The sequence below is a fragment of the Salmo salar genome, chromosome ssa19, assembly GCF_905237065.1.
Source record: "Salmo salar chromosome ssa19, Ssal_v3.1, whole genome shotgun sequence".
In the NCBI taxonomy this organism is placed as follows: domain Eukaryota; kingdom Metazoa; phylum Chordata; class Actinopteri; order Salmoniformes; family Salmonidae; genus Salmo; species Salmo salar.
The window spans coordinates 87,501,601-87,529,056 of record NC_059460.1 but is presented as its reverse complement, the minus strand read 5'-3'; the positions used below and the strand labels follow the sequence as shown (position 1 = coordinate 87,529,056).

Sequence of the window (27,456 nt, the reverse complement as noted above, 5' to 3'; positions counted from 1 at the left end):
CATGGTGGGTCATCTACCTGTTCACTACACCTGAACCATGGTGGGTCATCTACCTGTTCACTACACCTGAACCATGGTGGGTCATCTACCATCTACCTGTTCACTACACCTGGACCATGGTGGGTCATCTACCTGTTCACTACACCTGAACCATGGTGGGTCATCTACCTGTTCACTACACCTGAACCATGGTGGGTCATCTACCTGTTCACTACACCTGAACCATGGTGGGTCATCTACCTGTTCACTACACCTGGACCATGGTGGGTCATCTACCATCTACCTGTTCACTACACCTGAACCATGGTGGGTCATCTACCATCTACCTGTTCACTACACCTGAACCATGGTGGGTCATCTACCTGTTCACTACACCTGAACCATGGTGGGTCATCTACCTGTTCACTACACCTGAACCATGGTGGGTCATCTACCTGTTCACTACACCTGAACCATGGTGGGTCATCTACCTGTTCACTACACCTGAACCATGGTGGGTCATCTACTTGTTCACTACACCTGGACCATGGTGGGTCATCTACCATCTACCTTTTCACTACACCTGGACCATGGTGGGTCATCTACCTGTTCACGACACCTGAACCATGGTGGGTCATCTACCATCTACCTGTTCACTACACCTGGACCATGGTGGGTCATCTACCTGTTCACTACACCTGGACCATGGTGGGTCATCTACCATCTACCTGTTCACTACACCTGAACCATGGTGGGTCATCTACCTGTTCACTACACCTGAACCATGGTGGGTCATCTACCTGTTCACTACACCTGAACCATGGTGGGTCATCTACCTGTTCACTACACCTGAACCATGGTGGGTCATCTACCTGTTCACTACACCTGGACCATGGTGGGTCATCTATCATCTACCTGTTCTCTACACCTGAACCATGGTGGGTCATCTACCTGTTCACTACACCTGAACCATGGTGGGTCATCTACCTGTTCACTACACCTGGACCATGGTGGGTCATCTACCTGTTCACTACACCTGAACCATGGTGGGTCATCTACCTGTTCACTACACCTGAACCATGGTGGGTTATCTACCATCTACCTGTTCACTACACCTGGACCATGGTGGGTCATCTACCTGTTCACTACACCTGAACCATGGTGGGTCATCTACCTGTTCACTACACCTGAACCATGGTGGGTCATCTACCTGTTCACTACACCTGAACCATGGTGGGTCATCTACCTGTTCACTACACCTGGACCATGGTGGGTCATCTACCATCTACCTGTTCACTACACCTGAACCATGGTGGGTCATCTACCATCTACCTGTTCACTACACCTGAACCATGGTGGGTCATCTACCTGTTCACTACACCTGAACCATGGTGGGTCATCTACCTGTTCACTACACCTGAACCATGGTGGGTCATCTACCATCTACCTGTTCACTACACCTGAACCATGGTGGGTCATCTACCTGTTCACTACACCTGGACCATGGTGGGTCATCTACCTGTTCACTACACCTGAACCATGGTGGGTCATCTACCTGTTCACTACACCTGAACCATGGTGGGTCATCTACCATCTACCTGTTCACTACACCTGGACCATGGTGGGTCATCTACCATCTACCTGTTCACTACACCTGGACCATGGTGGGTCATCTACCATCTACCTGTTCACTACACCTGAACCATGGTGGGTCATCTACCTGTTCACTACACCTGAACCATGGTGGGTCATCTACCTGTTCACTACACCTGGACCATGGTGGGTCATCTACCTGTTCACAACACCTGGACCATGGTGGGTCATCTACCTGTTCACTACACCTGAACCATGGTGGGTCATCTACCTGTTCACTACACCTGAACCATGGTGGGTCATCTACCATCTACCTGTTCACTACACCTGGACCATGGTGGGTCATCTACCTGTTCACTATACCTGAACCATGGTGGGTCATCTACCTGTTCACTACACCTGAACCATGGTGGGTCATCTACCATCTACCTGTTCACTACACCTGGACCATGGTGGGTCATCTACCTGTTCACTATACCTGAACCATGGTGGGTCATCTACCTGTTCACTACACCTGGACCATGGTGGGTCATCTACCTGTTCACTACACCTGAACCATGGTGGGTCATCTACCTGTTCACGACACCTGAAACATGGTGGGTCATCTACCATCTACCTGTTCACTACACCTGGACCATGGTGGGTCATCTACCTGTTCACTACACCTGGACCATGGTGGGTCATCTACCATCTACCTGTTCACTACACCTGAACCATGGTGGGTCATCTACCTGTTCACTACACCTGAACCATGGTGGGTCATCTACCTGTTCACTACACCTGAACCATGGTGGGTCATCTACCTGTTCACTACACCTGAACCATGGTGGGTCATCTACCTGTTCACTACACCTGGACCGTGGTGGGTCATCAACCTGTTCACTACACCTGGACCATGGTGGGTCATCTACCATCTACCTGTTCACTACACCTGAACCATGGTGGGACATCTACCATCTACCTGTTCACTACACCTGGACCATGGTAGGTCATCTACCTGTTCACTACACCTGAACCATGGTAGGTCATCTACCTGTTCACTACACCTGAACCATGGTAGGTCATCTACCTGTTCACTACACCTGAACCATGGTGGGTCATCTACCATCTACCTGTTCACTACACCTGAACCATGGTGGGTCATCTACCTGTTCACTACACCTGAACCATGGTGGGTCAGCTACCATCTACCTGTTCACTACACCTGAACCATGGTGGGTCATCTACCATCTACCTGTTCACTACACCTGAACCATGGTGGGTCATCTACCTGTTCACTACACCTGGACCATGGTAGGTCATCTACCTGTTCACTACACCTGGACCATGGTGGGCCATCTACCTGTTCACTACACCTGAACCATGGTAGGTCATCTACCTGTTCACTACACCTGGACCATGGTGGGTCATCTACCATCTACCTGTTCACTACACCTGAACCATGGTGAGTCATCTACCTGTTCACTACACCTGAACCATGGTGGGTCATCTACCTGTTCACTACACCTGAACCATGGTGGGTCATCTACCTGTTCACTACACCTGAACCATGGTGGGTCATCTACCTGTTCACTACACCTGAACCATGGTGGGTCATCTACCATCTACCTGTTCACTACACCTGGACCATGGTGGGTCATCTACCTGTTCACTACACCTGGACCATGGTGGGTCATCTACCTGTTCACTACACCTGAACCATGGTGGGTCATCTACCTGTTCACTACACCTGGACCATGGTAGGTCATCTACATGTTCACTACACCTGGACCATGGTGTGTCATCTACCTGTTCACTACACCTGAACCATGGTGGGTCATCTACCTGTTCACTACACCTGGACCATGGTGGGTCATCTACCATCTACCTGTTCACTACACCTGAACCATGGTGGGTCATCTACCTGTTCACTACACCTGAACCATGGTGGGTCATCTACCATCTACCTGTTCACTACACCTGAACCATGGTGGGTCATCTACCTGTTCACTACACCTGAACCATGGTGGGTCATCTACCTGTTCACTACACCTGAACCATGGTGGGTCATCTACCATCTACCTGTTCACTACACCTGAACCATGGTGGGTCATCTACCTGTTCACTACACCTGAACCATGGTGGGTCATCTACCATCTACCTGTTCACTACACCTGAACCATGGTGGGTCATCTACCATCTACCTGTTCACTACACCTGAACCATGGTGGGTCATCTACCTGTTCACTACACCTGGACCATGGTGGGTCATCTACCTGTTCACTACACCTGGACCAGGGTAGGTCATCTACCTGTTCACTACACCTGGACCATGGTGGGTCATCTACCTGTTCACGACACCTGGACCATGGTGGGTCATCTACCTGTTCACTACACCTGAACCATGGTGGGTCATCTACCTGTTCACTACACCTGAACCATGGTGGGTCATCTACCATCTACCTGTTCACTACACCTGAACCATGGTGGGTCATCTACCTGTTCACTACACCTGAACCAAGGTGGGTCATCTACCATCTACCTGTTCACTACACCTGGACCATGGTGGGTCATCTACCTGTTCACTACACCTGAACCATGGTGGGTCATCTACCTGTTCACTACACCTGAACCATGGTGGGTCATCTACCTGTTCACTACACCTGGACCATGGTGGGTCATCTATCATCTACCTGTTCTCTACACCTGAACCATGGTGGGTCATCTACCTGTTCACTACACCTGAACCATGGTGGGTCATCTACCTGTTCACTACACCTGAACCATGGTGGGTCATCTACTTGTTCACTACACCTGGACCATGGTGGGTCATCTACCATCTACCTTTTCACTACACCTGGACCATGGTGGGTCATCTACCTGTTCACGACACCTGAACCATGGTGGGTCATCTACCATCTACCTGTTCACTACAGCTGAACCATGGTGGGTCATCTACCATCTACCTGTTCACTACACCTGGACCATGGTGGGTCATCTACCTGTTCACTACACCTGGACCATGGTGGGTCATCTACCATCTACCTGTTCACTACACCTGAACCATGGTGGGTCATCTACCTGTTCATTACACCTGAACCATGGTGGGTCATCTACCTGTTCACTACACCTGAACCATGGTGGGTCATCTACCTGTTCACTACACCTGAACCATGGTGGGTCATCTACCTGTTCACTACACCTGGACCATGGTGGGTCATCTATCATCTACCTGTTCTCTACACCTGAACCATGGTGGGTCATCTACCTGTTCACTACACCTGAACCATGGTGGGTCATCTACCTGTTCACTACACCTGGACCATGGTGGGTCATCTACCTGTTCACTACACCTGAACCATGGTGGGTCATCTACCTGTTCACTACACCTGAACCATGGTGGGTCATCTACCATCTACCTGTTCACTACACCTGGACCATGGTGGGTCATCTACCTGTTCACTACACCTGGACCATGGTGGGTCATCTACCATCTACCTGTTCACTACACCTGAACCATGGTGGGTCATCTACCTGTTCACTACACCTGAACCATGGTGGGTCATCTACCTGTTCACTACACCTGAACCATGGTGGGTCATCTACCTGTTCACTACACCTGAACCATGGTGGGTCATCTACCTGTTCACTACACCTGAACCATGGTGGGTCATCTACCATCTACCTGTTCACTACACCTGGACCATGGTGGGTCATCTACCTGTTCACTACACCTGGACCATGGTGGGTCATCTAACTGTTCACTACACCTGGACCATGGTGGGTCATCTACCATCTACCTGTTCACTACACCTGAACCATGGTGGGTCATCTACCTGTTCACTACACCTGAACCATGGTGGGTCATCTACCTGTTCACTACACCTGAACCATGGTGGGCCATCTACCATCTACCTGTTCACTACACCTGAACCATGGTGGGTCATCTACCTGTTCACTACACCTGAACCATGGTGGGTCATCTACCTGTTCACTACACCTGAACCATGGTGGGTCATCTACCATCTACCTGTTCACTACACCTGAACCATGGTGGGTCATCTACCTGTTCACTACACCTGGACCATGGTGGGTCATCTACCTGTTCACTACACCTGAACCATGGTGGGTCATCTACCTGTTCACTACACCTGGACCATGGTGGGTCATCTACCATCTACCTGTTCACTACACCTGGACCATGGTGGGTCATCTACCATCTACCTGTTCACTACACCTGAACCATGGTGGGTCATCTACCTGTTCACTACACCTGAACCATGGTGGGTCATCTACCTGTTCACTACACCTGGAACATGGTGGGTCATCTACCTGTTCACAACACCTGGACCATGGTGGGTCATCTACCTGTTCACTACACCTGAACCATGGTGGGTCATCTACCTGTTCACTACACCTGGACCATGGTGGGTCATCTACCTGTTCACAACACCTGGACCATGGTGGGTCATCTACCTGTTCACTACACCTGGACCATGGTGGGTCATCTACCTGTTCACTACACCTGAACCATGGTGGGTCATCTACCTGTTCACTACACCTGGACCATGGTAGGTCATCTACATGTTCACTACACCTGGACCATGGTGTGTCATCTACCTGTTCACTACACCTGAACCATGGTGGGTCATCTACCTGTTCACTACACCTGGACCATGGTGGGTCATCTACCATCTACCTGTTCACTACACCTGAACCATGGTGGGTCATCTACCTGTTCACTACACCTGAACCATGGTGGGTCATCTACCATCTACCTGTTCACTACACCTGAACCATGGTGGGTCATCTACCTGTTCACTACACCTGAACCATGGTGGGTCATCTACCTGTTCACTACACCTGAACCATGGTGGGTCATCTACCATCTACCTGTTCACTACACCTGAACCATGGTGGGTCATCTACCTGTTCACTACACCTGAACCATGGTGGGTCATCTACCATCTACCTGTTCACTACACCTGAACCATGGTGGGTCATCTACCATCTACCTGTTCACTACACCTGAACCATGGTGGGTCATCTACCTGTTCACTACACCTGGACCATGGTGGGTCATCTACCTGTTCACTACACCTGGACCAGGGTAGGTCATCTACCTGTTCACTACACCTGGACCATGGTGGGTCATCTACCTGTTCACGACACCTGGACCATGGTGGGTCATCTACCTGTTCACTACACCTGAACCATGGTGGGTCATCTACCTGTTCACTACACCTGAACCATGGTGGGTCATCTACCATCTACCTGTTCACTACACCTGAACCATGGTGGGTCATCTACCTGTTCACTACACCTGAACCAAGGTGGGTCATCTACCATCTACCTGTTCACTACACCTGGACCATGGTGGGTCATCTACCTGTTCACTACACCTGAACCATGGTGGGTCATCTACCTGTTCACTACACCTGAACCATGGTGGGTCATCTACCTGTTCACTACACCTGGACCATGGTGGGTCATCTATCATCTACCTGTTCTCTACACCTGAACCATGGTGGGTCATCTACCTGTTCACTACACCTGAACCATGGTGGGTCATCTACCTGTTCACTACACCTGAACCATGGTGGGTCATCTACTTGTTCACTACACCTGGACCATGGTGGGTCATCTACCATCTACCTTTTCACTACACCTGGACCATGGTGGGTCATCTACCTGTTCACGACACCTGAACCATGGTGGGTCATCTACCATCTACCTGTTCACTACAGCTGAACCATGGTGGGTCATCTACCATCTACCTGTTCACTACACCTGGACCATGGTGGGTCATCTACCTGTTCACTACACCTGGACCATGGTGGGTCATCTACCATCTACCTGTTCACTACACCTGAACCATGGTGGGTCATCTACCTGTTCACTACACCTGAACCATGGTGGGTCATCTACCTGTTCACTACACCTGAACCATGGTGGGTCATCTACCTGTTCACTACACCTGAACCATGGTGGGTCATCTACCTGTTCACTACACCTGGACCATGGTGGGTCATCTATCATCTACCTGTTCTCTACACCTGAACCATGGTGGGTCATCTACCTGTTCACTACACCTGAACCATGGTGGGTCATCTACCTGTTCACTACACCCGGACCATGGTGGGTCATCTACCTGTTCACTACACCTGAACCATGGTGGGTCATCTACCTGTTCACTACACCTGAACCATGGTGGGTCATCTACCATCTACCTGTTCACTACACCTGGACCATGGTGGGTCATCTACCTGTTCACTACACCTGGACCATGGTGGGTCATCTACCATCTACCTGTTCACTACACCTGAACCATGGTGGGTCATCTACCTGTTCACTACACCTGAACCATGGTGGGTCATCTACCTGTTCACTACACCTGAACCATGGTGGGTCATCTACCTGTTCACTACACCTGAACCATGGTGGGTCATCTACCTGTTCACTACACCTGAACCATGGTGGGTCATCTACCATCTACCTGTTCACTACACCTGGACCATGGTGGGTCATCTACCTGTTCACTACACCTGGACCATGGTGGGTCATCTAACTGTTCACTACACCTGGACCATGGTGGGTCATCTACCATCTACCTGTTCACTACACCTGAACCATGGTGGGTCATCTACCTGTTCACTACACCTGAACCATGGTGGGTCATCTACCTGTTCACTACACCTGAACCATGGTGGGCCATCTACCATCTACCTGTTCACTACACCTGAACCATGGTGGGTCATCTACCTGTTCACTACACCTGAACCATGGTGGGTCATCTACCTGTTCACTACACCTGAACCATGGTGGGTCATCTACCATCTACCTGTTCACTACACCTGAACCATGGTGGGTCATCTACCTGTTCACTACACCTGGACCATGGTGGGTCATCTACCTGTTCACTACACCTGAACCATGGTGGGTCATCTACCTGTTCACTACACCTGGACCATGGTGGGTCATCTACCATCTACCTGTTCACTACACCTGGACCATGGTGGGTCATCTACCATCTACCTGTTCACTACACCTGAACCATGGTGGGTCATCTACCTGTTCACTACACCTGAACCATGGTGGGTCATCTACCTGTTCACTACACCTGGACCATGGTGGGTCATCTACCTGTTCACAACACCTGGACCATGGTGGGTCATCTACCTGTTCACTACACCTGAACCATGGTGGGTCATCTACCTGTTCACTACACCTGAACCATGGTGGGTCATCTACCTGTTCACTACACCTGAACCATGGTGGGTCATCTACCATCTACCTGTTCACTACACCTGGACCATGGTGGGTCATCTACCTGTTCACTATACCTGAACCATGGTGGGTCATCTACCTGTTCACTACACCTGAACCATGGTGGGTCATCTACCATCTACCTGTTCACTACACCTGGACCATGGTGGGTCATCTACCTGTTCACTATACCTGAACCATGGTGGGTCATCTACCTGTTCACTACACCTGGACCATGGTGGGTCATCTACCTGTTCAGTACACCTGAACCATGGTGGGTCATCTACCTGTTCACTACACCTGGAGCATGGTGGGTCATCTACCTGTTCACTACACCTGAACCATGGTGGGTCATCTACCTGTTCACTACACCTGGACCGTGGTGGGTCATCTACGTGTTCACTACACCTGGACCATGGTGGGTCATCTACCATCTACCTGTTCACTACACCTGGACCATGGTGGGTCATCTACCTGTTCACTACACCTGGAGCATGGTGGGTCATCTACCTGTTCACTACACCTGAACCATGGTGGGTCATCTACCTGTTCACTACACCTGGACCATGGTGGGTCATCTACCATCTACCTGTTCACTACACCTGAACCATGGTGGGTCATCTACCTGTTCACTACACCTGAACCATGGTGGGTCATCTACCTGTTCACTACACCTGGACCATGGTGGGTCATCTACCTGTTCACTACACCTGGACCATGGTGGGTCATCTACCATCTACCTGTTCACTACACCTGAACCATGGTGGGTCATCTACCTGTTCACTACACCTGAACCATGGTGGGTCATCTACCTGTTCACTACACCTGGACCGTGGTGGGTCATCAACCTGTTCACTACACCTGGACCATGGTGGGTCATCTACCATCTTCCTGTTCACTACACCTGAACCATGGTGGGACATCTACCATCTACCTGTTCACTACACCTGGACCATGGTAGGTCATCTACCTGTTCACTACACCTGAACCATGGTGGGTCATCTACCTGTTCACTACACCTGGACCATGGTGGGTCATCTACCTGTTCACTACACCTGGACCATGGTGGGTCATCTACCTGTTCACTACACCTGGACCATGGTGGTTCATCTACCTGTTCACTACACCTGAACCATGGTGGGTCATCTACCTGTTCACTACACCTGAACCATGGTGGGTCATCTACCTGTTCACTACACCTGAACCATGGTGGGTCATCTACCTGTTCACTACACCTGAACCATGGTGGGTCATCTACCATCTACCTGTGCACTACACCTGAACCATGGTAGGTCATCTACCTGTTCACTACACCTGAACCATGGTGGGTCATCTACCTGTTCACTACACCTGGACCATGGTGGGTCATCTACCTGTTCACTACACCTGGACCATGGTGGGTCATCTACCTGTTCACTACACCTAGACCATGGTGGGTCATCTACCTGTTCACTACACCTGAACCATGGTAGGTCATCTACCTGTTCACTACACCTGAACCATGGTGGGTCATCTACCATCTACCTGTTCACTACACCTGGACCATGGTGGGTCATCTACCTGTTCACTACACCTGGACCATGGTAGGTCATCTACCTGTTCACTACACCTGGACCATGGTGGGTCATCTACCATCTACCTGTTCACTACACCTGAACCATGGTGGGTCATCTACCTGTTCACTACACCTGAACCATGGTGGGTCATCTACCTGTTCACTACACCTGGACCATGGTGGGTCATCTACCTGTTCACTACACCTGGACCATGGTGGGTCATCTACCATCTACCTGTTCACTACACCTGAACCATGGTGGGTCATCTACCTGTTCACTACACCTGAACCATGGTGGGTCATCTACCTGTTCACTACACCTGGACCGTGGTGGGTCATCAACCTGTTCACTACACCTGGACCATGGTGGGTCATCTACCATCTACCTGTTCACTACACCTGAACCATGGTGGGACATCTACCATCTACCTGTTCACTACACCTGGACCATGGTAGGTCATCTACCTGTTCACTACACCTGAACCATGGTGGGTCATCTACCTGTTCACTACACCTGGACCATGGTGGGTCATCTACCTGTTCACTACACCTGGACCATGGTGGGTCATCTACCTGTTCACTACACCTGGACCATGGTGGTTCATCTACCTGTTCACTACACCTGAACCATGGTGGGTCATCTACCTGTTCACTACACCTGAACCATGGTGGGTCATCTACCTGTTCACTACACCTGAACCATGGTGGGTCATCTACCTGTTCACTACACCTGAACCATGGTGGGTCATCTACCATCTACCTGTTCACTACACCTGAACCATGGTAGGTCATCTACCTGTTCACTACACCTGAACCATGGTGGGTCATCTACCTGTTCACTACACCTGGACCATGGTGGGTCATCTACCTGTTCACTACACCTGGACCATGGTGGGTCATCTACCTGTTCACTACACCTGGACCATGGTAGGTCATCTACCTGTTCACTACACCTGAACCATGGTGGGTCATCTACCATCTACCTGTTCACTACACCTGGACCATGGTGGGTCATCTACCTGTTCACTACACCTGGACCATGGTAGGTCATCTACCTGTTCACTACACCTGAACCATGGTGGGTCATCTACCATCTACCTGTTCACTACACCTGGACCATGGTGGGCCATCTACCTGTTCACTACACCTGGACCATGGTGGGTCATCTACCTGTTCACTACACCTGGACCATGGTGGGTCATCTACCTGTTCACTACACCTGGACCATGGTGGGTCATCTACCTGTTCACTACACCTGGACCATGGTGGGTCATCTACCATCTACCTGTTCACTACACCTGAACCATGGTGAGTCATCTACCTGTTCACTACACCTGGACCATGGTGGGTCATCTACCTGTTCACTACACCTGAACCATGGTGGGTCATCTACCTGTTCACTACACCTGGACCATGGTGGGTCATCTACCATCTACCTGTTCACTACACCTGGACCATGGTGGGTCATCTACCATCTACCTGTTCACTACACCTGAACCATGGTGGGTCATCTACCTGTTCACTACACCTGAACCATGGTGGGTCATCTACCTGTTCACTACACCTGGACCATGGTGGGTCATCTACCTGTTCACAACACCTGGACCATGGTGGGTCATCTACCTGTTCACTACACCTGGACCATGGTGGGTCATCTACCTGTTCACTACACCTGAACCATGGTGGGCCATCTACCTATTCACTACAACTGGACCATGGTGGGTCATCTACCTGTTCACTACACCTGAACCATGGTGGGTCATCTACCTGTTCACTACACCTGAACCATGGTGGGTCATCTACCTGTTCACTACACCTGGACCATGGTGGGTCATCTACCTGTTCACTACACCTGGACCATGGTGGGTCATCTACCATCTACCTGTTCACTACACCTGAACCATGGTGGGTCATCTACCTGTTCACTACACCTGGACCATGGTGGGTCATCTACCTGTTCACTACACCTGAACCATGGTGGGTCATCTACCTGTTCACTACACCTGAACCAAGGTGGTTCATCTACCTGTTCACTACACCTGGACCATGGTGGGTCATCTACCTGTTCACTACACCTGGACCATGGTGGGTCATCTACCTGTTCACTACACCTGAACCATGGTGGGTCATCTACCTGTTCACTACACCTGAACCATGGTGGGTCATCTATCATCTACCTGTTCACTACACCTGGACCATGGTGGGTCATCTACCTGTTCACTACACCTGGACCATGGTGGGTCATCTACCTGTTCACTACACCTGAACCATGGTGGGTCATATACCTGTTCACTACACCTGGACCATGGTGGGTCATCTACCTGTTCACTACACCTGAACCATGGTGGGTCATCTACCATCTACCTGTTCACTACACCTGAGCCATGGTGGGTCATCTACCTGTTCACTACACCTGGACCATGGTGGGTCATCTACCTGTTCACTACACCTGAACCATGGTGGGTCATCTACCTGTTCACTACACCTGAACCATGGTGGGTCATCTACCTGTTCACTACACCTGAACCATGGTGGGTCATCTACCTGTTCACTACACCTGAACCATGGTGGGTCATCTACCATCTACCTGTTCACTACACCTGGACCATGGTGGGTCATCTACCTGTTCACTACACCTGAACCATGGTGGGTCATCTACCATCTACCTGTTCACTACACCTGAACCATGGTGGGTCATCTACCTGTTCACTACACCTGAACCATGGTGGGTCATCTACCTGTTCACTACACCTGAACCATGGTGGGTCATCTACCTGTTCACTACACCTGAACCATGGTGGGTCATCTACCTGTTCACTACACCTGAACCATGGTGGGTCATCTACCTGTTCACTACACCTGAACCATGGTGGGTCATCTACCATCTACCTGTTCACTACACCTGAACCATGGTAGGTCATCTACCTGTTCACTACACCTGAACCATGGTGGGTCATCTACCTGTTCACTACACCTGGACCATGGTGGGTCATCTACCTGTTCACTACACCTGGACCATGGTGGGTCATCTACCTGTTCACTACACCTGGACCATGGTAGGTCATCTACCTGTTCACTACACCTGAACCATGGTGGGTCATCTACCATCTACCTGTTCACTACACCTGGACCATGGTGGGTCATCTACCTGTTCACTACACCTGGACCATGGTAGGTCATCTACCTGTTCACTACACCTGAACCATGGTGGGTCATCTACCATCTACCTGTTCACTACACCTGGACCATGGTGGGCCATCTACCTGTTCACTACACCTGGACCATGGTGGGTCATCTACCTGTTCACTACACCTGGACCATGGTGGGTCATCTACCTGTTCACTACACCTGGACCATGGTGGGTCATCTACCTGTTCACTACACCTGGACCATGGTGGGTCATCTACCATCTACCTGTTCACTACACCTGAACCATGGTGAGTCATCTACCTGTTCACTACACCTGGACCATGGTGGGTCATCTACCTGTTCACTACACCTGAACCATGGTGGGTCATCTACCTGTTCACTACACCTGGACCATGGTGGGTCATCTACCATCTACCTGTTCACTACACCTGGACCATGGTGGGTCATCTACCATCTACCTGTTCACTACACCTGAACCATGGTGGGTCATCTACCTGTTCACTACACCTGAACCATGGTGGGTCATCTACCTGTTCACTACACCTGGACCATGGTGGGTCATCTACCTGTTCACAACACCTGGACCATGGTGGGTCATCTACCTGTTCACTACACCTGGACCATGGTGGGTCATCTACCTGTTCACTACACCTGAACCATGGTGGGCCATCTACCTATTCACTACAACTGGACCATGGTGGGTCATCTACCTGTTCACTACACCTGAACCATGGTGGGTCATCTACCTGTTCACTACACCTGAACCATGGTGGGTCATCTACCTGTTCACTACACCTGGACCATGGTGGGTCATCTACCTGTTCACTACACCTGGACCATGGTGGGTCATCTACCATCTACCTGTTCACTACACCTGAACCATGGTGGGTCATCTACCTGTTCACTACACCTGGACCATGGTGGGTCATCTACCTGTTCACTACACCTGAACCATGGTGGGTCATCTACCTGTTCACTACACCTGAACCAAGGTGGGTCATCTACCTGTTCACTACACCTGGACCATGGTGGGTCATCTACCTGTTCACTACACCTGGACCATGGTGGGTCATCTACCTGTTCACTACACCTGAACCATGGTGGGTCATCTACCTGTTCACTACACCTGAACCATGGTGGGTCATCTATCATCTACCTGTTCACTACACCTGGACCATGGTGGGTCATCTACCTGTTCACTACACCTGGACCATGGTGGGTCATCTACCTGTTCACTACACCTGAACCATGGTGGGTCATATACCTGTTCACTACACCTGGACCATGGTGGGTCATCTACCTGTTCACTACACCTGAACCATGGTGGGTCATCTACCATCTACCTGTTCACTACACCTGAGCCATGGTGGGTCATCTACCTGTTCACTACACCTGGACCATGGTGGGTCATCTACCTGTTCACTACACCTGAACCATGGTGGGTCATCTACCTGTTCACTACACCTGAACCATGGTGGGTCATCTACCTGTTCACTACACCTGAACCATGGTGGGTCATCTACCTGTTCACTACACCTGAACCATGGTGGGTCATCTACCATCTACCTGTTCACTACACCTGGACCATGGTGGGTCATCTACCTGTTCACTACACCTGAACCATGGTGGGTCATCTACCATCTACCTGTTCACTACACCTGAACCATGGTGGGTCATCTACCTGTTCACTACACCTGAACCATGGTGGGTCATCTACCTGTTCACTACACCTGAACCATGGTGGGTCATCTACCTGTTCACTACACCTGAACCATGGTGGGTCATCTACCTGTTCACTACACCTGAACCATGGTGGGTCATCTACCATCTACCTGTTCACTACACCTGGACCATGGTGGGTCATCTACCTGTTCACTACACCTGGACCATGGTGGGTCATCTACCTGTTCACTACACCTGAACCATGGTGGGTCATCTACCTGTTCACTACACCTGGACCATGGTGGGTCATCTACCTGTTCACTACACCTGGACCATGGTGGGTCATCTACCATCTACCTGTTCACTACACCTGGACCATGGTGGGTCATCTACCTGTTCACTACTCCTGGACCATAGTGGGTCATCTACCTGTTCACTACACCTGGACCATGGTGGGTCATCTACCATCTACCTGTTCACTACACCTGAACCATGGTGGGTCATCTACCTGTTCACTACACCTGAACTGTGGTACTGTAAGATGATTGTCTCTACGGTTCTATAGAGAGACTTCTTCTCACTCATTCGTTTTGCTGCCACAGTATCTAATCTATTCCATCTGTGATCCTCTCCTCTCCTTCCTCCCTCCGTCAGCTCCAGGGCCAGCAGGCGTCTCTGTGCTCGGCTAGTTTCACTCCCTCCTCTGGAACTCTGGGACCCAACGCCAAGATGGACGTCACCGTGGCCTTCACAGCTCAGACTGATGTTAGTATCCCACATTAAACACAGTTCAGACTGATGTTAGTATCCTACATTAAACACAGTTCAGACTGATGTTAGTGTCCCACATTAAACACAGTTCAGACTGATGTTAGTATCCTACATTAAACACAGTTCAGACTGATGTTAGTATCCCACATTAAACACAGTTCAGACTGATGTTAGTATCCTACATTAAACACAGTTCAGACTGATGTTAGTATCCTACATTAAACACAGTTCAGACTGATGTTAGTATCCTACATTAAACACAGTTCAGACTGATGTTAGTATCCCACATTAAACACAGTTCAGACTGATGTTAGTATCCTACATTAAACACAGTTCAGACTGATGTTAGTGTCCTACATTAAACACAGTTCAGACTGATGTTAGTATCCCACATTAAACACAGTTCAGACTGATGTTAGTATCCTACATTAAACACAGTTCAGACTGATGTTAGTATCCCACATTAAACACAGTTCAGACTGATGTTAGTATCCCACATTAAACACAGTTCAGACTGATGTTAGTATCCTACATTAAACACAGTTCAGACTGATGTTAGTGTCCTACATTAAACACAGTTCAGACTGATGTTAGTATCCCACATTAAACACAGTTCAGACTGATGTTAGTATCCTACATTAAACACAGTTCAGACTGATGTTAGTATCCCACATTAAACACAGTTCAGACTGATGTTAGTATCCTACATTAAACACAGTTCAGACTGATGTTAGTATCCCACATTAAACACAGTTCAGACTGATGTTAGTATCCTACATTAAACACAGTTCAGACTGATGTTAGTATCCCACATTAAACACAGTTCAGACTGATGTTAGTATCCCACATTAAACACAGTTCAGACTGATGTTAGTATCCTACATTAAACACAGTTCAGACTGATGTTAGTATCCCACATTAAACACAGTTCAGACTGATGTTAGTATCCCACATTAAACACAGTTCAGACTGATGTTAGTATCCCACATTAAACACAGTTCAGACTGATGTTAGTATCCTACATTAAACACAGTTCAGACTGATGTTAGTATCCTACATTAAACACAGTTCAGACTGATGTTAGTATCCTACATTAAACACAGTTCAGACTGATGTTAGTATCCTACATTAAACACAGTTCAGACTGATGTTAGTATCCCACATTAAACACAGTTCAGACTGATGTTAGTATCCCACATTAAACACAGTTCAGACTGATGTTAGTATCCTACATTAAACACAGTTCAGACTGATGTTAGTATCCCACATTAAACACAGTTCAGACTGATGTTAGTATCCCACATTAAACACAGTTCAGACTGATGTTAGTATCCTACATTAAACACAGTTCAGACTGATGTTAGTGTCCTACATTAAACACAGTTCAGACTGATGTTAGTATCCCACATTAAACACAGTTCAGACTGATGTTAGTATCCTACATTAAACACAGTTCAGACTGATGTTAGTATCCCACATTAAACACAGTTCAGACTGATGTTAGTATCCTACATTAAACACAGTTCAGACTGATGTTAGTATCCTACATTAAACACAGTTCAGACTGATGTTAGTATCCTACATTAAACACAGTTCAGACTGATGTTAGTATCCCACATTAAACACAGTTCAGACTGATGTTAGTATCCCACATTAAACACAGTTCAGACTGATGTTAGTATCCTACATTAAACACAGTTCAGACTGATGTTAGTATCCCACATTAAACACAGTTCAGACTGATGTTAGTATCCCACATTAAACACAGTTCAGACTGATGTTAGTATCCCACATTAAACACAGTTCAGACTGATGTTAGTATCCTACATTAAACACAGTTCAGACTGATGTTAGTATCCTACATTAAACACAGTTCAGACTGATGTTAGTATCCTACATTAAACACAGTTCAGACTGATGTTAGTATCCTACATTAAACACAGTTCAGACTGATGTTAGTATCCTACATTAAACACAGTTCAGACTGATGTTAGTATCCTACATTAAACACAGTTCAGACTGATGTTAGTATCCCACATTAAACACAGTTCAGACTGATGTTAGTATCCCACATTAAACACAGTTCAGACTGATGTTAGTATCCTACATTAAACACAGTTCAGACTGATGTTAGTATCCCACATTAAACACAGTTCAGACTGATGTTAGTATCCCACATTAAACACAGTTCAGACTGATGTTAGTATCCTACATTAAACACAGTTCAGACTGATGTTAGTATCCTACATTAAACACAGTTCAGACTGATGTTAGTATCCTACATTAAACACAGTTCAGACTGATGTTAGTATCCTACATTAAACACAGTTCAGACTGATGTTAGTATCCCACATTAAACACAGTTCAGACTGATGTTAGTATCCTACATTAAACACAGTTCAGACTGATGTTAGTATCCTACATTAAACACAGTTCAGACTGATGTTAGTATCCTACATTAAACACAGTTCAGACTGATGTTAGTATCCTACATTAAACACAGTTCAGACTGATGTTAGTATCCCACATTAAACACAGTTCAGACTGATGTTAGTATCCTACATTAAACACAGTTCAGACTGATGTTAGTATCCCACATTAAACACAGTTCAGACTGATGTTAGTATCCCACATTAAACACAGTTCAGACTGATGTTAGTATCCTACATTAAACACAGTTCAGACTGATGTTAGTATCCTACATTAAACACAGTTCAGACTGATGTTAGTATCCCACATTAAACACAGTTCAGACTGATGTTAGTATCCTACATTAAACACAGTTCAGACTGATGTTAGTATCCCACATTAAACACAGTTCAGACTGATGTTAGTATCCTACATTAAACACAGTTCAGACTGATGTTAGTATCCCACATTAAACACAGTTCAGACTGATGTTAGTATCCTACATTAAACACAGTTCAGACTGATGTTAGTATCCCACATTAAAAACAGTTCAGACTGATGTTAGTGTCCTACATTAAACACAGTTCAGACTGATGTTAGTATCCTACATTAAACACAGTTCAGACTGATGTTAGTATCCCACATTAAACACAGTTCAGACTGATGTTAGTATCCTACATTAAACACAGTTCAGACTGATGTTAGTATCCCACATTAAACACAGTTCAGACTGATGTTAGTATCCCACATTAAACACAGTTCAGACTGATGTTAGTATCCCACATTAAACACAGTTCAGACTGATGTTAGTATCCTACATTAAACACAGTTCAGACTGATGTTAGTATCCCACATTAAACACAGTTCAGACTGATGTTAGTATCCCACATTAAACACAGTTCAGACTGATGTTAGTGTCCCACATTAAACACAGTTCAGACTGATGTTAGTATCCTACATTAAACACAGTTCAGACTGATGTTAGTATCCTACATTAAACACAGTTCAGACTGATGTTAGTGTCCCACATTAAACACAGTTCAGACTGATGTTAGTATCCTACATTAAACACAGTTCAGACTGATGTTAGTATCCTACATTAAACACAGTTCAGACTGATGTTAGTATCCTACATTAAACACAGTTCAGACTGATGTTAGTATCCCACATTAAACACAGTTCAGACTGATGTTAGTATCCTACATTAAACACAGCTCACACTGATGTTAGTATCCTACATTAAACACAGTTCAGACTGATGTTAGTATCCTACATTAAACACAGTTCAGACTGATGTTAGTATCCCACATTAAACACAGTTCAGACTGATGTTAGTATCCTACATTAAACACAGCTCACACTGATGTTAGTATCCTACATTAAACACAGTTCAGACTGATGTTAGTATCCTACATTAAACACAGTTCAGACTGATGTTAGTATCCTACATTAAACACAGTTCAGACTGATGTTAGTATCCTACATTAAACACAGTTCAGACTGATGTTAGTATCCCACATTAAACACAGTTCAGACTGATGTTAGTATCCTACATTAAACACAGCTCAGACTGATGTTAGTATCCTACATATGTTAGTATCCTACATTAAACACAGTTCAGACTGATGTTAGTATCCCACATTAAACACAGTTCAGACTGATGTTAGTATCCTACATTAAACACAGTTCAGACTGATGTTAGTGTCCCACATTAAACACAGTTCAGACTGATGTTAGTATCCCACATTAAACACAGTTCAGACTGATGTTAGTATCCCACATTAAACACAGTTCAGACTGATGTTAGTATCCTACATTAAACACAGTTCAGACTGATGTTAGTATCCCACATTAAACACAGTTCAGACTGATGTTAGTATCCTACATTAAACACAGTTCAGACTGATGTTAGTATCCCACATTAAACACAGTTCAGACTGATGTTAGTATCCCACATTAAACACAGTTCAGACTGATGTTAGTATCCCACATTAAACACAGTTCAGACTGATGTTAGTATCCTACATTAAACACAGTTCAGACTGATGTTAGTATCCTACATTAAACACAGTTCAGACTGATGTTAGTATCCTACATTAAACACAGTTCAGACTGATGTTAGTATCCTACATTAAACACAGTTCAGACTGATGTTAGTATCCTACATTAAACACAGTTCAGACTGATGTTAGTATCCTACATTAAACACAGTTCAGACTGATGTTAGTATCCCACATTAAACACAGCTCTTAGTGAGTGATGTCGGTCTCATCTCTCTGTCCCTGTCCTTCCCTGTAGATGGAGTTGAGTGCAGTAGCAGCGTTGTGTGAGGTGACCGGGATGAAAGATCCTCTGGTTTTGCGATTCTTCTCTAAAGCCCAGAGACTCAATGTCTCCTACTCTCTACCTGGAGACTGGTACGTGTCCTACTGTCCTACTGTCCTTCTGTCCTACTGTCCTTCTGTCCACCTAGAGACTGGTACGTGTCCTACTGTCCTACTGTCCTACTGTCCACATAGAGACTGGTACCAGGTTTACTGTCCTACTGTCCTACTGTCCTACAGTCCTACTGTCCACCGAGAGACTGGTACCAGTCCTACTGTCCTACTGTCCTACAGTCCTACAGTCCTACTGTCCACATAGAGACTGGTACCAGTCCTACTGTCCTACTGTCCTACTGTCCTACTGTCCACCTAGACACTGGTACCAGTCCTACTGTCCTACTGTCCACCTAGACACTGGTACCAGTCCTACTGTCCTACTGTCCACCTAGAGACTGGTACCAGTCCTACTGTCCTACTGTCAAAAGAGTTCTTCCTGGAACCAAAAAGGATTCTCCCATGGGGAGAGCCGAAGAACCTTTTGGAACCCTTTTTTCTAAGTGTGTACTCTTAAGGAGCAAGGACATTGTTATTTTCAGAGGTAGACTGGCTTTAGCAGCAAGGACATTGTTATTTTCAGAGGTAGACTGGCTTTAGCAGCAAGGACATTGTTATTTTCAGAGGTAGACTGGCTTTAGCAGCAAGGACATTGTTATTTTCAGAGGTAGACTGGCTTTAGCAGCAAGGACATTGTTATTTTCAGAGGTAGACTGGCTTTGGCAGCCAAAACAGACAAATGCATCTAAACAGGAATCGATTCTCAATTGCGGTAAGCTTCTAGAAACATAAATCATTCTGCTTTCATATCACATCAAAATAATTTCACAAACGCACATAGGTGTTCAGAGCATGCTAGGTAGCTAATTACCACAGGTGTTCAGAGCATGCTAGGTAGCTAATTACCACAGGTGTTCAGAGCATGCTAGGTAGCTAATTACCACAGGTGTTCAGAGCATGCTAGGTAGCTAATTACCACAGGTGTTCAGAGCATGCTAGGTAGCTAATTACCACAGGTGTTCAGAGCATGCTAGGTAGCTAATTACCACAGGTGTTCAGAGCATGCTAGGTAGCTAATTACCACAGGTGTTCAGAGCATGCTAGGTAGTTAATTACCACAGGTGTTCAGAGCATGCTAGGTAGTTAATTACCACAGGTGTTCAGAGCATGCTAGGTAGCTAATTACCACAGGTGTTCAGAGCATGCTAGGTAGCTAATTACCACAGGTGTTCAGAGCATGCTAGGTTGCTAATTACCACAGGTGTTCAGAGCATGCTAGGTAGCTAATTACCACAGGTGTTCAGAGCATGCTAGGTAGATAATTACCACAGGTGTTCAGAACATGCTAGATAGTTAATTACCACAGGTGTTCAGAGCATGCTAGGTAGCTAATTACCACAGGTGTTCAGAGCATGCTAGATAGCTAATTACCACAGGTGTTCAGAGCATGCTAGGTAGCTAACTACCACAGGTGTTCAGAGCATGCTAGGTAGCTAACTACCACAGGTGTTCAGAGCATGCTAGGTAGCTAATTACCACAGGTGTTCAGAGCATGCTAGGTAGCTAATTACCACAGGTGTTCAGAGCATGCTAGGTAGCTAATTACCATAGGTGTTCAGAGCATGCTAGGTAGCTAATTACCACAGGTGTTCAGAGCATGCTAGGTGGCTAATTACCAGAGGTGTTCAGAGCATGCTAGGTAGCTAATTACCACAGGTGTTCAGAGCATGCTAGGTAGCTAATTACCACAGGTGTTCAGAGCATGCTAGGTAGCTAATTACCAGAGGTGTTCAGAGCATGCTAGGTAGCTAATTAGATGATGTGTCTTCTCTCCAGTCCTGGATTAGATGAAGAGGACCCTGCTGCATCGTTGGTTCTGGACTTTGGAGACAACGTCCTGTTGAAGCGACCAATCACCAAGCAGCTGGTTATAACCAATCACACAGCAATCCCAGCCCCCTTCACCCTGGAGGCGGAGTACTTCACTGGACACGCCCCCTCACCACCAGCCGGCCAATCGCAGCAGAGGTACAGTCTGTATTTTCTTAGTTTATGCGGGGTCGCCTGAAATCACTAACATCCGGTTTTCAGGGATACAGTATCTTCAACATAGCTTCAACGTTGCCCCTGAAAACCAGATGTGGGAACTATTTTTACGCCTGCTACGTTAGGTTATTATTCTCTAATGTTAGTGTTTTCCTTGAATTGTTTGCATCGAATAAATACTTTGTTCTCACCTCTGTAATGTTAATCTGTGCATTGACTGTTTGTGTTTCAGGGGCCTGCATGTAAGGAAGCCTTTACACTCTGTCCAAGCTAAGAAAGTAGAGGACAAGGCACAGGAAGGTACACAGTAGGATTAATTTACACAGAAATCATTTCATGTTTTATCCCCTGAATACAGTACATTTGACTGAACTGTGTTGTGACTGTGTGGTCCTGTATATACTGACAGGGTTTGTGAGTGGACTGTTGGCCCATGGGAAGGGCGCAGCGTTCTTCGTCCAGCCAGACTGTGGCATTCTGGGAGCGTTTGAGACTCAAACCATTGACATCACATCCTTCACCAACATGTGGGGGGAATACAGAGACCAGCTCATCTGTAAGGTACAACACTACTACTAACCCCTAATACTAGCCCCTAACCCCTAATACTAGCCCCTAACCCCTAATACAAGCCCCTAACCCCTAATACTAGCCCCTAACCCCTAATACTAACCCCTAACCACTAATACTAACCCCTAACCCCTAATACTAACCCCTAACCCCTAATACTAACCCCTAACCCCTAATACTAGCCCCTAACCCCTAATACTAGCCCCTAACCCCTAATACTAACCCCTAACCCCTAATACTAACCCCTAACCCCTAATACTAGCCCCTAACCCCTAATACTAACCCCAACCCCTAATACTAGCCCCTAACCCCTAATACTAACCCCCAACCCCTAATACTAGCCTCTAACCCCCTAATACTAACCCCTAATACTAGCCCCTAACCCCTAATACTAACCCCCAACCCCTAATACTAGCCCCTAACCCCTAATACTAACCCCCTAACCCCTAATACTAGCCCCTAACCCCTAATACTAACCCCTAATACTAACCCCTAATACTAACCCCCTAACCCCTAATACTAACCCCTAATACTAGCCCCCAACCCCTAATACTAACCCCCTAACCCCTAATACTAACCCCTAATACTAACCCCTAACCCCTTATACTAGCCCCCTAACCCCTAATACTAGCCCCTAACCCCTAATACTAACCCCTAATACTAACCCCTAATACTAACCCCCTAACCCCTAATACTAACCCCCTAACCCCTAATACTAGCCCCTAACCCCTAATACTAACCCCTAACCCCTAATACTAGCCCCTAACCCCTAATACTAACCCCCTAATACTAGCCCCTAACCCCTAATACTAACCCCTAATACTAACCCCTAATACTAAACCCTAACCCCTAATACCAGCCCCTAACCCCTAATACTAACCCCTAATACTAACCCCCTAATACTAACGCCTAACCCCAAATACTAACCCCTAACCCCTAATACTAGCCCCTAACCCCTAATACTAACCCCCAACCCCTAATACTAGCCCCCAACCCCTAATACTAACCCCTAATACTAGCCCCTAACCCCTAATACTAACCCCAACCCCTAATACTAGCCCCTAACCCCTAATACTAACCCCTAACCCCTAATACTAGCCCCTAACCCCTAATACTAACCCCTAATACTAACCCCTAATACTAAACCCTAACCCCTAATACCAGCCCCTAACCCCCAATACTAACCCCTAATACTAACCCCTAATACTAACGCCTAACCCCTAATACTAGCCCCTAACCCCTAATACTAACCCCCAACCCCTAATACTAGCCCCTAACCCCTAATACTAACCCCTAATACTAGCCCCTAACCCCTAATACTAACCCCTAACCCCTAATACTAGCCCCTAACCCCTAATACTAACCCCTAACCCCTAATACTAGCCCCTAACCCCTAATACTAACCCCTAATACTAACCCCTAATACTAACCCCTAACCCCTAATACTAACCCCTAATACTAGCCCCTAACCCCTAATACTAACCCCCAACCCCTAATACTAACCCCTAATACTAACCCCTAACCCCTTATACTAGCCCCTAACCCCTAATACTAGCCCCTAACCCCTAATACTAACCCCTAATACTAACCCCTAATACTAGCCCCTAACCCCTAATACTAACCCCTAATACTAACCCCTAATACTAACCCCTAACCCCTAATACTAGCCCCTAACCCCTAATACTAACCCCTAATACTAGCCCCTAACCCCCTAATACTAACCCCTAATACTAACCCCTAATACTAAACCCTAACCCCTAATACCAGCCCCTAACCCCTAATACTAACCCCTAATACTAACCCCTAATACTAACGCCTAACCCCTAATACTAACCCCTAACCCCTAATACTAGCCCCTAACCCCTAATACTAACCCCCTAACCCCTAATACTAACCCCTAACCCCTAATACTAGCCCCTAACCCCTAATACTAACCCCTAAACCCCTAATACTAGCCTCTAACCCCTAATACTAGCCCCTAACCCCTAATACTAACCCCCTAACCCCTAATACTAGCCCCTAACCCCTAATACTAGCCCTAACCCCTAATACTAGCCCTAACCCCTAATACTAACCCCTAACCCTAATACTAACCCCTAACCCCCAATACTAGCCCCTAACCACTAATACTAACCCCTAACCCCTAATACTAACCCCTAATACTAACCCCTTACCCCTAATACTAAACCCTAACCCCTAATACTAGCCCCTAATACTAGCCCCCAACCCCTAATACTAACCCCTTATACTAACCCCTAACCCCTAATACTAGCCCCTAACCCCTAATACTAACCCCTAATACTAGCCCCAACCCCTAATACTAACCCCTAACCCCTAATACTAGCCGCTAACCCCTAATACTAGCCCCTAACCCCTAATACTAACCCCTAACACTAACCCCTAATACTAACCCCTAACCCCTAATACTAGCCCCTAATACTAACCCCTAATACTAACCCCTAACCCCTAATACTAACCCCCAACCCCTAATACTAACCCCAAACCCCTAATACTAAACCCTAACCCCTAATACTAGCCCCTAATACTAGCCCCTAACCCCTAATACTAACCCCTAATACTAGCCCCTAACCCCTAATACTAGCCCCTAACCCCTAATACTAACCCCTAACCCCTAATACTAACCCCTAACCCCTAATACTAACCCCTAATACTAACCCCTAACCCCTAATACTAGCCCCTAACCCCTAATACTAGCCCCTAACCCCTAATACTAGCCCCTAACCCCTAATACTAACCCCCTAATACTAGCCCCTAACCCCTAATACTAACCCCTAATACTAATCCCTAACCCCTAATACTAACCCCTAATACTAACCCCTAACCCCTAATACTAACCCCTAACCCCTAATACTAACCCCTAACCCATAATACTAACCCCTAATACTAACCCCTAACCCCTAATACTAACCCCTAACCCCTAATACTAGCCCCTAACCCCTAATACTAACCCATAATACTAACCCCTAACCCCTAATACTAACCCCTAATACTAGCCCCTAACCCCTAATACTAACCCATAATACTAACCCCTAACCCCTAATACTAACCCCTAATACTAGCCCCTAACCCCTAATACTAACCCCTAATACTAACCCCTAACCCCTAATACTAACCCCTAACCCCTAATACTAACCCCTAATACTAACCCCTAACCCATAATACTAACCCCTAATACTAACCCCTAACTCCTATTACTAACTCTAAAACTACTACTAGTAGTAGTAGTAGTAGTAGGTATCTTTACTACTGGTAGTGGTAGTAATAGTATGTATCAGTAGTAGTAGTAGTGGTAGTAGTGGTAGTGGTCGTGGTATTATGTAGTAATAGTGGTAGTAATATTATGTAGTAATAGTGGTAGTGGTATTATGTAGTAATAGTGGTAGTAATATTATGTAGTAGTAGTGGTAGTAATATTATGTAGTAATAGTGGTAGTAATATTATGTAGTTGTAGAAGCAGCAGTAGTAGTAGTGGTGGTAGTAATATTATGTAGTATGTAGTAGTAGTGGTAGTAGCAGTAGTAATAGTGGTAGTAGTAGTAGTAGTGGTAGTAGTAGTAGTAGTAGTATGTAGTATGTAGTGGTAGTGGTAGTGGTAGTAGCAGTAGTAGTGGTAGTGGTAGTGGTAGTAGTAGTAGTGATAGTAATATTATGTAGTAGTAGTAGTAGTGGTAGCTGTAGTAGTGATAGTAATATTATTATTATTATTATGTAGTAGTGGTGGTAGTAGCAGTAGTGATAGTAATATTATGTAGTAGTAGTATGTAGTAGTAGTAGTAGTAGTGATAGTAATATTATGTAGTAGTAATATGTAGTAGTGGTAGTAGCAGTAGTAGTAGTATGTAGTGGTAGTAGTAGTGATTGGTGGTGGTAGTGGTAGTAATAGTAGTAGTATGTAGCAGTGGTAGTAATATTATGTAGTAGTGGTAGTGGTAGTGGTAGTAGTAGTAATAGTAGTAGTGGTAGTAGTAGTGGTTGGTGGTGGTAGTGGTAGTAATAGTAGTAGTATGTAGCAGTGGTAGTAATATTATGTAGTAGTGGTAGTAGCTATCTGTACCCGTCTTCTGTCTCTGTGGTAG

General features: G+C 46.5%; 1 protein-coding gene across 1 annotated transcript in view; it reads left to right on the top strand.

Moving 5' to 3' along the window:
- dlec1 (DLEC1 cilia and flagella associated protein) overlaps nt 1–27,456 on the top strand; it is a 118,260-nt gene that overhangs the window by 48,797 nt on the left and 42,007 nt on the right. The window contains 5 exon segments of the mRNA XM_045702866.1: nt 15,839–15,949; nt 20,663–20,781; nt 22,579–22,770; nt 23,021–23,088; nt 23,198–23,349. Of these exon segments, the coding sequence (XP_045558822.1) occupies nt 15,839–15,949; nt 20,663–20,781; nt 22,579–22,770; nt 23,021–23,088; nt 23,198–23,349 (642 nt within the window).